The sequence below is a fragment of the Podarcis vaucheri genome, assembly GCF_965113315.1.
Source record: "Podarcis vaucheri genome assembly, chromosome: 15".
NCBI lineage: Eukaryota > Metazoa > Chordata > Lepidosauria > Squamata > Lacertidae > Podarcis > Podarcis vaucheri.
Genome location: NC_138753.1, coordinates 14545477 through 14560503, shown reverse-complemented (window position 1 = coordinate 14560503; position 15027 = coordinate 14545477). Strand labels below are relative to the sequence as shown.

At 42.5% G+C, this 15027-nt stretch overlaps 1 protein-coding gene across 3 annotated transcripts; it reads left to right on the top strand.

Annotated features, from left to right (window-relative positions):
• Positions 1 to 522: 522 nt before the first annotated feature.
• Positions 523 to 10681, top strand: LOC309520106 (uridine phosphorylase 1-like). 3 transcript variants are annotated; one of them, XM_082201558.1, is made up of 8 exons: positions 523 to 1021; positions 3118 to 3183; positions 3336 to 3488; positions 3847 to 4005; positions 4835 to 4949; positions 5605 to 5814; positions 8890 to 9036; positions 10486 to 10681. In XM_082201558.1, the coding sequence occupies exons 3-8, from the start codon at positions 3411 to 3413 to the stop codon at positions 10623 to 10625; spliced, it is 849 nt and encodes a 282-aa protein (XP_082057684.1). In that variant the 5' UTR covers positions 523 to 1021; positions 3118 to 3183; positions 3336 to 3410; the 3' UTR covers positions 10626 to 10681. The 3 variants fall into 3 exon arrangements, with proteins under 3 accessions (XP_082057684.1, XP_082057682.1, XP_082057683.1); XM_082201556.1 differs by having other exon boundaries at positions 524 to 1021; positions 3371 to 3488; XM_082201557.1 differs by lacking the exon at positions 523 to 1021 and adding an exon at positions 2376 to 2487 and having other exon boundaries at positions 3052 to 3183; positions 3371 to 3488.
• Positions 10682 to 15027: the final 4346 nt, after the last annotated feature.

The following is a 15027-nucleotide window of genomic DNA, read 5'->3' as shown; positions in this document are numbered from 1 at the left end:
TTGGTTCCGAATATAAACTGTGGATACAGAGTACACGTTTTACGGGGCCTCTTTTAAAAGACTCACCCTGTATATGAGTGTGTAAATAAACCATCTATCATAAAGACACCATAGTCTCTGCTGTACCTCATTTTGAAGGAAACACGAACCCTGGGTACCCCTGAAATCTCTCATCACTCAAGAGATTAGGGTGGCATGCAACAGTATGGTTGTTACGAACCACTGGGGGGTGGTAAACAGCAGTACAGGCAGCGACCATTTTAGGCACGTCCAATTGATGCGCGATTGCCCGTGGTGATGTCACCCCCCTCAGGGATGACACCCGGAGTGGACCGCCCCCCACCCCCCTTTCTCCGCCAGTGAGCAGTGGTTAGCCAAGTATAGGAATGGAAGGAGCCCTGCATTTCAGTTCACACTCAGTTTCTCCAATCTGAAATTCAGTTTTCCACATTTCTGTGGCCATCTGCAATTATATATATATATATCTCCATCCACAGGAAAATCACTAGCATGTTAGTGTGAGTTTCTCCTAAGGAACACATTTTTGTATGCAGTTTTGACTAAAACACACATTTTTGCAGGCAAATAACTCACTTTTGTTATTTTTACTGATATATTAATGTTGATGGACACTTTCCCTTAGTATCTTCATTTTTGTAAGCATTATTTGGTTGGAGAAGTACACTGCAAAATTCAGAGAAATGCAAATTCGAAAGGATGGCTGTGTTTTATATTGGTTAGATTTGCCTTTAAATGTGAACTGAATCCCATTTCACACTCATCCCAGTGGAGAGACTTTCTTTGGTCTCTTTGGAACCCACTGCCAATCTACTTTGGTGGACTCCTCCAAACTCAGGTATTCTGAGTGGGAGCAATTTCTGTGATATTATGATGTAATGAGCCGGATGACCAATCAGATCTTCTGTTGCAGAAAGATAAATGACACCAGGGCAGCCATTGTTTCAGAGGATGCAGGTTGGAGAAGTACTTTCAGAGAGCAAAGGGGCTCTTAGACAAAAGGGTAAATACTATTTTTTATGGCACAAAAATAGTTCACATGTGTCTGTTGTGATTTTCTTGGTCCATTGATGCTTCTCATCCAGGTTAATTGTCAAGGTTTTTTCTCAAAGAATTTTAGGAGTTCTGGTCAGGTGAAATTGCTGATCATACTATCAGTGATCCATAGACAGAGAACTACAGTTCCTAAGTGTAATTGAAACAGAGGTTATCCCGGGGCAGGGGAGATTCTCCTCCTTCAAACCCTCCCATAAAAACCTAACTACAGCCTGCATAGATCTATGGTTTAATATGGTTTAATACTACTGTAAAAATCCTGTAGATCATCAGAAATGAGCAGGCCAACAGGTAAATTAAGGAATAGTTTTACAGTTTAAAACAATTAAAACAATTGTTTGTTTTAAAGAAAGTTGGAGTTATTTGACAATGGGACAGAGTGTCTTAGGAAGTTTAGACTTCTTCTTGGCTGGTCTTTAAAGCAGAACCTGCATCACTATCTTCCAGAGATTCTGTAACTGACTCCTGCATTACATACAGATCCTATACTGAACAGGAGGTCAGAGTAGATAACTTGCAAGGTCCCTTCCAACCAAAGGATGAACTTCTTCCTAACCCACCACAATTTCTACACAAAGTGATGTGTGCCTTTAACGCTTGACCATATGCAGATTGTAGGGTTAGTTCAGTTGAATGCCCCATCTTTCCTGTACAGAAACTTATCACCAAAGCATTTTATTTATAACCTTGTCACTTATTTACTTGCTTTGTTATTGTTGTAGGTTTGTGGGCTTGATTGGTTTAGCTGCTATTATTGTATTATTTATTTCATAAAATTTACACACCGCTTGATTGTTTAAAACAAAAACCTCAAAGCAGTTTAAAGAAAATAATTGAATAAAAATGTGCAACCCTACTTTAAAACATAAGAACATTAAAATACTAAAACAGATTAAAAGTACCTTTGGTATTTATCATTGTGTCCCTCCCAAGCTTGTTGTCTTATACTTGTTTGATTTTTTGGTCACACTTGTTTCTTTGCTAAGTTAACAGTCCTTGCCCAGTCCGTTAAGCATCCTTTTTGCACATCTAAAGAATTGGTCAAGTATACATGTGTTGCCATAGAAACAGCTAGCTAGTGATACCTCAAGAAGTGGGAATAGGCTCCTCACCTCACCTGGCTAGCAGTTTTCCTAGAAGTAGGGGACAGCTTTTTTCTTAGTCTGGTCTGGAACTGGGAAGCTTGACTTGCTCTCTTCTGTTGGAACCAAAGCTATAACTTTGAGGGCCTTCCTAAAAACCTTAATGGGGTAGCAAAATCTGCCATGGTGCTAATGACAAGAGCATCTCCATCTTATGCTCTTGTTGTATATATGCGTAAATGAATAAATTCATATGTCCTAAGGACATCACAACCAAACCATGGGAAAGTGCAGGCATCCTTGGAGTCTCTGACCACTCAGAACCTGGGGTGTGCATAACAGGATAATGTTGTTTAGTCGTGTCCGACTCTTCGTGACCCCATGGACCAGAGCACGCCAGGCACTTCTGTCTTCCACTGCCTCCCGCAGTTTGGTCAAACTCATGCTAGTAGCTTCGAAAACACTATCCAACCATCTCGTCCTCTGTCGTCCCCTTCTCCTTGTGCCCTCCATCTTTCCCAACATCAGGGTCTTTTCCAGGGAGTCTTTTCTTCTCATGAGGTGGCCAAAGTATTGGAGCCTCAGCTTCACGATCTGTCCTTCCAGGGAGCACTCAGGGCTGATTTCCTTAAGAACGGAGAGGTTTGATCTTCTTGTAGTCCATGGGACTCTCAAGAGTCTCCTCCAGCACCATAATTCAAAAGCGTCAATTCTTCGGCGATCAGCCTTCTTTATGGTCCAGCTCTCACTTCTATAAATCACTACTGGGAAAACCATAGCTTTTACTATACGGACCTTTGTTGGCAAGGTGATGTCTCTACTTTTTAAGATGCTGTCTAGGTTTGTCATTGCTTTTCTCCCAAGAAGCAGGCGTCTTTTAATAACAGGATAATAGTCTTTTAACAGGATAATAGTAGGTCTCTAAAGATGCTGCTTTATCTCCAATATTTTTCTTCTTCAGCCTCTAGCCACACAGAATGGCTTCTACAGGCACAGCTAAGAAGGCAGAGGGAGAACAGCCATCAAAGTAAGTGTAAAAAGTGTTATGAACCAGTTGGATTATGGTAACTGAAACGATCAGTAGGCTTTAGAATACCAGGGTTGGATCAAAGCTATAATTAAGAGGTCATGGTGCTCATCTTGCTGTTTCCTTAGACGTTACTTGTTTTTGTGCCATAGCTATAATCTCATGCCCATCTACTCTGCATTGATAGAGAAACCACCATTCGTGTCCCCAACCCCCACCTTCAGAAGATGAAAGAGGACGTCCTGTATCATTTAGCTCTTGGCACTGGGACCCACAATTTACCTGCCTTGTTTGGAGACGTGAAGGTAAGAAAATAAAAGTTGTGTCAGAACACTGAATCATTAAACTCTGATGGCTGAAAATTGGATTTGGAAGAGGTACTTAAGGAACACCTGATGACCTAAGGATGGAATTACATTGTTTGCCTGGAGAGCTACATTGCAAATTCTGGATTAGTGTGAATTTTAATAGTGAGTTGTGTCTCACTTCTATTGTTTCAGAAGGTGTGAATTTGGTAGGTTCACCTTTCAATTGATTTCTCCCATCTAATATATAACACCAGTAACATTTTACAGAATAGCCAGATCTATCTACATTTAGCAGACTGAGTAATATTATAAAAAAATCTTCCTTTTTCTTTCTTTGAAACGTCATTGGGTCTAGTTTGTATGCACTGGTGGAAGCCCTTTGCGGATGAAAGCTTTCATCACATCTATCACTAAGGAGCTGGCGATCGGGAGCCTGGCCTGCGACTTGCCCAACATCTGTGCCGCGACGGATCGGTACGCCATGTACAAAGCTGGCCCTGTGCTAGCACTTAGCGTAAGTACACAAGCCGTTATCTTACTTATTTACTGCATTGAGTTTATTTCTCACCTTTCCTCTGAGGATCTCAGGGTGGTGTATACACAGTTGGCTTCCCCTCCCAGTCACATCCTCACAACCACCCCATGAGGTCGGCTAGGCTGAGAGATGCTGACTGGCTCCAAGGTTCTGCTACTCTTCAGCTTTCGTTTCCATTCTACCATTGACGTTGCTGTACTTCATGAATGGCAGATCTGCTTCGAAAAACTTTTTCGAAGGGAAGGATGGAAATAAATAAATATTAAAGAGTTCAGCCAGGTCTGTTTATTACATTTACCGTATTTTTCCGTGTATAAGACTAGGTTTTTCCCCTTTAAAATGTCAAAAAATTGGGGGAATCTTATACACGTATACATCCCCCCCCCATTTTCTTTAATTGGAGTCCCCCAAAATAGAGGGCGTCTTATACATGGGGGCATCTTATAGATGGAGAAATACAGTCTCCAAGGAGCTCAAGGTGGTGTCCGTAGGTCTCCTCTTCCTCATTTCATTCTCACAACCACCATGTGAGGGAGGTCAGGTTGAGAGTAAGGGACTGACCCAAGATCAGTGTGAGCTTTGTAGCTGGGTGGGGATTTGAACCCTGGCCTTTCCCGGGTTTTAATTCCATACTCTGAACGCTACATCATGCTAGCTTTCTTGGGAGCACAGATACTTTAAAAGCAATTATATCTCTGTTCCTGATATGGGGGGGGGGAGGAACCCGAGCTATTTGGTATATTTATCTTCAGTGGGAAACTCTTCTGATGATGATAGAAGGGGGTGTTTGTTTGTTGTTCCTTTTCAGCATGGGATAGGGATGTCTTCCATTGCAACTATGTTGCATGAGCTCATCAAACTTCTGCATCATGCTAAATGCTCCAACGTCATCATTATTCGCATTGGCACATCTGGCGGAATAGGTATTTCCTCTTAGTCTTTCCCCCTCCCCCTTCTAAATAAGTGTTTTTGTGGTTGATGGCTGTGGTGCTTAGATCAAACCAGGCTCCCTAAAATCACTATGGGAAACGGATCTATACTGTGAAATTGATAATACAGACTGGTGAAAACTTTGGGGGGGGTGTCCCGTTTAAGTCGGTGCCAGCTAAAATGAAAAGAAGTAGTTTCACAGGTGGCAATATGCACCTGTGGACTTGGAAGGCTTTAAAAAAGAGAATTAGACAAATACATGGATGAAAAGGCATTTCCAGAAATTGAAGGCTCAGTTTTGTTTTCATATCAGATGCTTCTCAGTATACTTAAGAAAAGGAGACCCAATATAAATACAAATAATGTCTATGTTATACTAGTAATAAAAGATCAACAACATGAACATGTTTACAAAATCCCAAAGTGCAATGAATCCTATCAGACACCAGTGTCAGATCACTGGTAAAAAGGTTGTTTCATCCATGAAACTAAATTCTGTGCTCTTTTGCATCAAGTGGATATGCATCAAATGGAAAACATCATATACTATATATATATATATATATATATATATATATATATATATATATATATGCTTTCGTATATATATAGTGTGTGTGTGTGCACGCGCGTATATTATACACACAGGTTTGGAGCCAGGATCTGTGGTGATCACCAAACAGGCTGTCAATGCCTCTTTCAAGCCTCAATTAGAACAGATGGTCCTAGGGAAGTCTGTACTTCGCAACACAGACCTCGATGAGAAGTTGGCTGAGGAACTGCTGGAATGTGGCAAGGAACTGCATCAGTTCAACACGGTCATTGGGAACACAATGTGCACCTTAGATTTCTATGAAGGTAAGACTGCAGCAATGCAGCCCCTTTGGTCTGAATACTGTACTGTGTCTCAGGCAGGAATGGGGGAGAAATGTGATTCAGTTTGACGTTGCTCAGTCCTATGACCTTGTTCTGCCTCATTCACACATTGCTAACATTGCTTAAAAGGTAAAATAAAATGTACAGACATGGGCGTAGCCAGGCCTTTTGTTGGGGGAGCAGAACCTCAATTAGCTATGTATTTTTATTTATCTTTATTGATTGGGGGGGCAGCTGCCCCTCCCCACCCCCACTACGCTCATGCACACAGAGGTCCCATTAGTAAAGAAGAAAAGGTTCTTAGTTACTTCCTATTCCAAGGATGACTTTGGATTCTACATTACATGAGTGGAGCATCCTTGTGCAACAGAGACAGACCCTCCAACATTCCTCAGGTGAAAATAGGGACATTCTATTTTACATCCGTGTGCTTCCCCCCTCTGAGGCTGGAGCAGGAACACAGACACAGTGACCGAACGAAGCAAGCTGGAGCCAAGCGACTGTAATGTTGCCTGCTGTGTCCTGTTGGGGAAGAGGCAAAGGACCACCTTTATATCCACTCAGCCGGCCACCATTTGCTTTTATGACATCACAGAGCATCCTCAGCCAATGGCAACAGCTGGGGCGGCATCATCATAACCTCTTCAGGCCTCACAATTGTGGGTGCAGCTCAGCAGAGATTGATCTGTTCCCAGGGCTTTTTTTCAGAGGGAACTCACTGGAACTCAGTTGCTGCACCTCTCAGGGGGGCGCCATTGCCATTGCCATTCTAAGAGAACGAGGGAGGTGTTCATGGTGAGTTCCAGCACCTCTTTTTCTAGAAAAATAGCACTGTATCTTCCTTGGTTATTGTTAAAACTATTTATAGGTGAGAGGAAGAGATGGGGGGAGGAGGAGGTAGAGGAGAAGCAGGGGCTCCAGCTAAGCCCGGTCTGAGGCGAGGCTCCGTGGCTCTTCCACTCTTTCAGTCCCTGCCTGCCTTTCTCTCTTGCTTGCTTTCGCCACCTTTTCTTGCTCTCAAGATGTGGGCGCTGGTGGCCAAAGTCATCAACAAGGAGCTCAACTCCAACCACGATGGGGCTGATGAGATCTCAGACAAAGAGCAGCAGGAAGCAATTGCACATGCTTGTTTACAAAGCTATGGTACTACCAACCTTACTGTATTCTTGTGAAAAATGGACCACTTATAAACGCCATCTCCAACTCCTCAAATGATTCCATCAATGGTGTTTCCTAAAAATTTTACACATCACCTGGGAATACAGGCGAACTAATGCCAGTGTACTGGAAGAAGCAAAGATCACCAGCGTCAACATCAACTTCGTTGGACTGGTCATGTTGTGCGGATGCCTGATTATTGTCTTCCAAAGCAACTACAGTGGTACCTCAGTTTACAAACTTAATCTGTTCCGAAAGTCCATTCTTAAACCGAAACTGGTCTTAAACCAGGGCACGCTTTCCCTTATGAGGCCTCCCGCCACCGGTGCCCTTCCACCATTTGGATTCCATTCTTAGACCAAAGTAAAGTTCACAAACCGGGACACTACTTCCAGTTTTGCGGATTTTGTAAACCGAATCGTTCGTAAACAGGACTGTTCTTAAACCGAGGTACCACTGTATTCTATTCCGAACTTAAAAATGGAAAGCGTAATGCTCGTGGTCAACAAAAGAGGTTCAAAGACTCTCTCAAAGCAAATCTAAACAAAAGTAGTATAAACACCAATAACTGGGAAACACTGGCCTGTAAGCACTCCAATTGGAGAACAGCCTTTACCAAAGGTGTCATGGACTTTGAAGACACTCGAACTCAGGATGAAAGGGAGAAGTGCGCTAAGAAGAAGGCACACTTGGCAAACACTCACCATGATCAACTCCCACCCGAAAACCTATGTCCCAACTGTGGAATGACATGTGGATCCAGAACTGGCCTCCACAGTCACAGACTCACTTTTAAGACCATGTTTATGGAAAACAATCTTACTTAGCTACAAGTGATCACCAAAGAAGAAGTAGAAAGATTGATGATGTACAGAATAAAATAGACAGACTGAATGAACAAGCCAGTGAGGAAATTTTGAAAGTAGAACAGAAGTACAACAAACTCTGCCAACTATTCTTGCCAAACTCTTTCAAACTCTGAGCACAGGTGTTGATGCTGACAAGGCCACACTCCTGTCAGCAATTCTGCTGCAGCATCCTGCACTAACTGCAGCTTCCTTATCAAGCATGAGGAAAGCCCCACACAGAGCACATTGCAGTATCCAGTCTTGAAGTAACCAGCACACGAACTACTGTGGTCAGGCTTTCCCATTCCAGGAATGGCCGAATCCAGGAATAGCTGCAGCTGGTAAAAGGCACTTCTGTTTGATGTGGGATTGTCTTTTCTTTTAAAATTGATCTGTAGGCTGCTCTGGGAGCCTTTGGTGTAAAACACCAGTGGGGCAAAAAAATATTTAAATAAAGAAATTGACATTCCTAAACGCTTAGGTGGGAATAAGTGAGAAGAGAGAGCACAAGGAAGTGGTGGATCTTAGGGGTTTAGTGGGAAACCACAACAGGTATATTCCCCTGACCAAGGCTAGATATCCCACAGGGTCCCTTCCAACAGAATGATTCTGTGATTCTAAGTCTGGAAATTGGAAGTGAAGACGAATGCCTTAACCAGGGTGGTCAGAAATCCACTGAAATCTACTGAATACTGAAACAATCATGTTTTCCCCTATAGAACTCTGGGGATTGTAGTTTGTTAAGGGTGCTAAGAATTGATAGGAAGCCACTATCCCCTTCCCAGAGCTACAGTTCCCAGAGTTCACTCCTTTAAGATGAAAAAGGCTAAGCAATTAAGGTCATAACCTTGACAAAGGAACTGGCCTGACTGGTTAAGCGAGCTTCCTGGTTTCCTATACATAGGATTAAAGATTAGGAAATGAACCGCAGGTGTCATCTAGACTGACCCTCCCAACCCATAACTATCAAAATATGAGGTTGAGGTATTGTTAAATGTGATTTTTCTCTGTGTGCAAGGTGTGTCAATAATATATGATGTGATATTTTTAGGTCAAGCTCGCCTTGATGGTGCTATCTGTTCCTACACGGAAGAAGACAAAATGAAATATTTAAAGGCAGCTCACGAGGCTGGAGTAAGAAATATCGAGATGGAATCTGCCATTGTTGCAGCAATGTGCAATCTTAGTGGTATCAAAGGTAACTCGTGCAGCCAGTCTTGATGCGTCTGCTGTAGAAATGGCCAAACTTTGACCTATGAATTTCAGCTTCTCAGGTAGCTGCTAGCTAATGCTCAATTCCTATTAAGGTGATACTTTGATCCGGCAAACCAAAATTTCTCAAAATAGTGTGCATGCTTTTGAGTTCTCCGTAGTTCTTCATCAGGGTTGATGGTGGACAAAATTTGTTGATGGTGATACCAAGAGTGTATCAGATATATCTGGCAAGTTTTAAAGGAGAATGTGGGAGGATACATTCAAATGAGACTCTTTACATGCAGGTATCAGATTGCATCAAATCATCCTGGGAAGAGGACAGTGGCCTACTTTACACATAGTGCTAAACTGTGGTTTGTTTTAAGCCAGGGACGGTTAGCCACTTTTGTCCAGCAGGCCAGAACAAAAAGTAGTCACCCTTTCTTGGGCCACTTTTGATAGGTGGGCAGCTTTGATGTCATATGATGTCAGGTGGTTCTGAGCCCTCCAGAAAGCAGTGGACCTTGCATTAGGTGCCAAATCTAAAGTGTTGAATGTAAGCCGTCTTGGAAGGGAACAGCCCCCTTCCTAAATTTGCATTGAAGCTTTTTCTATCATCCCACCTCTTACTTGCTTTTTCTCTAAACTAAAAAGTCTCAAACATTGCAGCCTTTCCTTATAGGGGATTTGCTCCACCCGTTGATAATAATAATAAATTTTATTTATATCCTGCCCTCCCCAGCCGAAGCTGGGCTCAGGGCGGCTAACAACAATCAAAATAGTTCAACATTCTAAAACATTCATTATAAAATTAATTAAATCAAATTAAAATCAAATTAATGGCAACCATCAAGCAAAATTTTGTGCAGATTGCCAGAGAAGGGGGTCAGGCTGCACCCTGACAAAAGGCCTGGTGGAACAGGCCCTGCGGAAGGATGTCAGGTCCTGCAGGGCCCTAGTCTCTTGTGACAGAGCGTTCCAGATCATTTCAGTTGCCCTTTTCTGAAACTTTTCCAATTGTACAATATCCTTTTTGAAGTCAATGACCAGAACTGGTATTAATACCAATTATATTACTACTTCTACTACTAATAATCTTGGCTAGCATGAAAACAGAATTTGGCCTTTTGCATATCTTCAAGACTTGAATGCTTTTAAATGTGTAGTGGGTAGGAGTGGGCTTATTGATTTATTCTTGTTCTTGCTTTTATTATGTATCTTGTGGCTTTTTATCTTGTATTTTTATGCTGTGAACTGCTGTGAGATATATGGATGAAGGGCACTATACAATTTTAAATAATAATAATAATAATATAATAGGGGAAAGTGTTAAATGACTATCACAGCAGCATTAGGCAGGCAAGAGAAGTTGGCTTCTGGCTTCTTCATTCTCTTGTGTTCCCTTGAAAGCCACATTTTGGGTCCTCTCCTGTTTTCTTTCACTGACCTCTAGGTGCTGTGGTCTGTGTTACACTCCTGAATCGACTTCAAGGGGACCAGATCACCAGCTCTCATGAAGTCCTGGTTGAATATGAAGAGAGACCCCAGAAGTTGGTGGGGCAGTTTATTAAGAAGCATCTTGGGGGAAAGTGACGTTTCTTCTTCTTTAAAATTCTCGTTTTCATTAAAATCCCGTGTTCCTTCACAAACTCATTTATGCCATTTCTTCCACACCCAATTGCACTACAGTTCATGCTTCATATTATTCACATTCCTCATTCACATTATCCTTATAACTGGAAACGAGAGCAAAGCATGATGAACAAACAATAAACCTTGGGTCTGGTTTGGAAGATTCAGCTGGTGCAGAATGCGGTGGCTAGACTGCTGGTAGAGGCATCTAGCAGACATGTGACACCATTGTTAAATAGCCTTACTGGCTGCCCATCTACCATGGAAGTCCTTGTATTAATTTACCATGTCCTGAACTACTTAGCTTCATGGTACCTCAGGGACCAGCCAAGCCCTTATTTCCCAGCTCGACCACTGAGGTCATCTGTTGTTTGTTGTTTCCTGAACTGGTGAGGCTCATCTGAGGTCAACATGAAACTGAGCCTTCAGTGTTATAGGTCCAGTTTTGCAGAATGCTCTTCCAATAAAGATGTAACAGGCACCTTCTGTTTTAACTCTTAAACACCTGCTGCAAACTTTTCTATTCCGCCAGGCCTATGCAGGCAATTAAGAGTGCATCTTTCTGTGTTTTTATCTGTAAGTTGCCTTGAGTCCCAGCAGGGAAAAAGACATATAATAACATTAATAATAAAAGTAGCTCCCTCTGATGAAGGTTTCTCCTCCGCCTTTTTACGATTTTTTAAGGTTTGCACTTATTGGGCTCTACCACCCTTCATTCAAAGTTCCAGGGTGCTTCACAACAAACTGGAGCATGGGTTTAGTTAGGTGCCCTAAAATGCCAAGTCCTGATGCCAGTCCTGAAGGTGGCCTATAACCTTTATTGCAAGTGCCTCTTTGCTGCACATTTGCTCAGAAGAAGGTCCAGCTGTGTTCCACACCTCAAAATTACACCTTTGAAATTTTGGAGGGTCTGTTTCAGTTGGCATTTGGTTGGGACACCTTGCAGTGTCAATGGCTTTATTGCAGAGGCAGGAATTTTGCTTCCTCTCAAATTCAGGATTTTTGTACTTGCAACATTTTTTTAAAGCTTTTTAAAAAGTCTCTTAAAGGAAAAGATTATCGTTTCTTGTGGAGAAGTTAGCTCGCTCATCTTCAGATAAATTGCTTATAGCAAGCTGCCTTAGACAGTGTCAGAACATCAATCCATCCATTGTCTACACTGATTGGTAGCAGCTCACCAGCATTTCAGATTGGTGCCATTTGCAGGCCTATCAGGAGATGTTGCTCAGGATTAGTTGTTGTGTTGTTATTATTTATAATCTGCATGCAAAGCAGATTGTCTAATCACTGACAGAGTAAGTGTCTGATAATAAATGTTGGAAATGTAAGGAGAATGAGGGGACATTCTTTCACCTCTGGTGGACTTGTCCAAGAGTGAAGGCCTTCTGGGAAATAATCTATAATGAGTTAAAAAAGGTATTTAGATATACCTTTACTAAGAAACCAGAAGCCTTCCTCTTGGGCACTGTCGGCCAGAAAGTGTTAAAGAGGGACAGAACCTTTTTTATGTATGCGACTACAGCAGCAAGAATACTTATCGCTAAACAGTGGAAGACACAAGATTTGCCCACACTGGAAGAGTGGCAGACGCAACTGATGGACTATATGGAACTGGCCGAAATGACTGGCAGAATCCGAGATTTGGGAGAAGAAACAATGGAAGAGGATTGGAAAAAGTTTAAGGACTACCTACAAAAACACTACAAATTGTATGAATGTTAAGAAATTGCACGATCCAGAAAAATATGGTTCCAGTAATTCGATTGAAAGATATAGAAAATTAAGTGATATTAAAGGAAGATGGGAAAGGTTTCTCTCAATATTTTCTGTGCTTTGTATTCTGTACCTAAGAAATCTTACTTCTGCAACTTCTGCAAATTTTGGCCAGACAGTTAGCACGCCGCCAGTGACTGTGCTAAATTTGGCTGGCAGGGCAAAAGTCCATTTCCTGCCTAACCAGCTATTTGAAACTGCTGATGTTAGCTACAGGTCAGAAGGTCGCTTCCTGCCTAGCCAGAAACTGCTGGTAACTAAAACCCACTAGCAAGCTGTTTTGCTTCTGCTTTAACTAATGCAATATAAGACAAGACACGAAGGAAATGCTTACCTAGCAAAAGAGACACGTGTATGAAGGAGAGGGGAGGGAGTGCTTGGCTTAGCAGAAAGACAGGAATGTCTAGCAGGCAATATTTTGTGTTTAGCAAGCAATATTTGCTAGCCGATTGGGGAAGTCTGCGGGTATAAGAAAGTGTGCTGAAGTGACTTGCTTTACAGCCAGTGTATTTTCAGGAACTATCCAGCTGGTTGTCTCTGAGTACAGACCTTGTCTCTGTGCACAGATTTTCAATAAACTCTTTTCTCCAAAGAAGATTTTTGCTTTCCTGGTACTTTTGTTCCCTCCGAGGTCCAGGGGATGGCGTGGCTAATGGATCCCTAGGTAAATAAGGCTTCATCTCTCTGGGGGCTCGTCCGGGATAAGCCCCCTCCCCAATATGGACCGGAGGGCCAGGCTCAACCAAGGTGAACAGCTCCAATCGGCGTTCGCATTTCCGGTGCACACCCTGCCAGTTTGTAGGGGGAGATTGCCACACCGTCCTGGAGCGGAGACATCTAGTTGAGGGAGAATAAGAGGACAGAACGGCGCCGAGGGGACAGGTCCGCAGCGGAAAAAGGTAAGCCCGAGGGAAAGGGCTAGGGGCCCGATGGAAAGGGCGAGAGGCCTGATCAGCCTCACCTGGTAGTTGGCAGTACAGTGCCCGTGCAGTAAGAGTGCCACCAGGAAAGGAATTGGTAAGGTTTGGGAAAGGGAATGGGGCAGAGGGAATTGTGTGTGTTTTTTTGGCACGTTGCATGTCAGAATTATTTTGGTGTATTGCATGCTGGAGTTATTTTGGTGTGTTTAGTGTGTTATATTGATGTGTTTTGTATGTTGTATGTTGCATGTCAGATACTCTAGTGACTGAATTGTCAAGTGTGGGCCAAGGCTTAGTGTCCCCTTGGCCGAGCGATTGTAAGGTTGTGCATTTTCTGACAATATGTAGCATGTGGAGTGTGAGAGAATTTTGAAACCCTGTTAGGAGCAGAGTATCTGAATGCTTTTTAAATAACTGGAAAGCGGCCACGAAGAGTGATGATTTGGGGATTCAAATTGAAAAGAACAGAGACTCAGAACTTTATGTGAGGTGGACTTGCCAACCCAGGGAACTGCGTGGCTTTGATTTGCAATTAATCAACCCCCTGTGGCAAATCAACCCCCTGTGGCAAAATATATTAAATGTCCACCCAAACCAGATCCCCTATATCTCTACATGGAAGACCAATGTAGAAAAGAATCTACCATGGCTAAAGTTTTGCTGTGACAGCAACACACAGAACAGGATTTGTACAGTGAAGCCTCTGGTGTTAGAAGACCCAGAAGATGAGGAAGATAACGAAGAGTTTAGGAAGACACTAGATGATATGAATCAAGGAAAAAAAATGTGGACAGAAAAACAGAAAAAGAGACTAAAGGAGTTTGTAAAGCCATTTGAGGGAGAAGTTGGATGTGAGTCCCTTGTTAGTTGAGGCAACAGAAATGCTACACCCCTGAAAAGAGGAAGTGGGGACAGGCGGCGAAGAAAGTATGTCTCACAGACAGTATGAGAAAACCAGGAAGGATCAGGCAGCCGGAGAAATGCCCCTTCGGAGAGTTTATGATCCACCAGCCCCTGTCCCAGCTGGACAAGCAGAGGCACCTGTGTGATTCAGTTCACAAAAGACAGGCCGCACTGAAAACATTTTACAAGCAGGTTTTATCCTTTTTTCAAACCCCTTTTTTCCTCTCCCCCTTCACAGATTCTTATATAGAAATGTTGCTTTTCGTTCTCTGACTCTGTTCCCGGAAGTATGTTGCAAATCAATGTACAAGGACAGGGTTATTTTGGATCTGGGAAGCGAAAAGCTTTACTGTTTTCAGCTCTGAGTTTGTTACAGCGTTTTTTGTTACAGAGAGGACTGCTTAGCTCATGCTTTTTGTCTTAGAGGAAAATGCAGTTTTTAAAAATGCTGGCTGGTGTGGGGGGGAATTCACAAACAGTTTTTAGGGCTTTCTGGGGTAACCCTAACTGTACCCCTTCAATCCTTTGAGGAAAATCCAGCAAAGATCATAAAGCTGTTTGAAGGGATTTTTAAAATTTATAATCCCACCTTTGATGATGATTAATTTCTGCAGGGTGGTTTGGCCAAATCTTTTTAGCTATAGCAAGCAGAATATGCTTGGCTGGTGCCTTTTTAGCTGCTGAGAAAAATGATTTTAAAAGAAAACTTCTCAAAGCTTTAAACCTTTCCTTTGGTGGTGATATTTTAGCAATCCAGTAAATGCTTC

Excerpts from the sequence above, each read along its gene's own strand:
- LOC309520106 (XM_082201556.1), top strand. The coding sequence starts at position 3,134 with ATGGCTTCTACAGGCACAGCTAAGAAGGCAGAGGGAGAACAGCCATCA. Across the intron at positions 3,184-3,370 it reads GAGGGAGAACAGCCATCAAA|AGAAACCACCATTCGTGTCC; the intron begins GTAAGTGTAAAA and ends CTGCATTGATAG. Across the intron at positions 3,489-3,846 it reads CCTTGTTTGGAGACGTGAAG|TTTGTATGCACTGGTGGAAG; the intron begins GTAAGAAAATAA and ends CATTGGGTCTAG.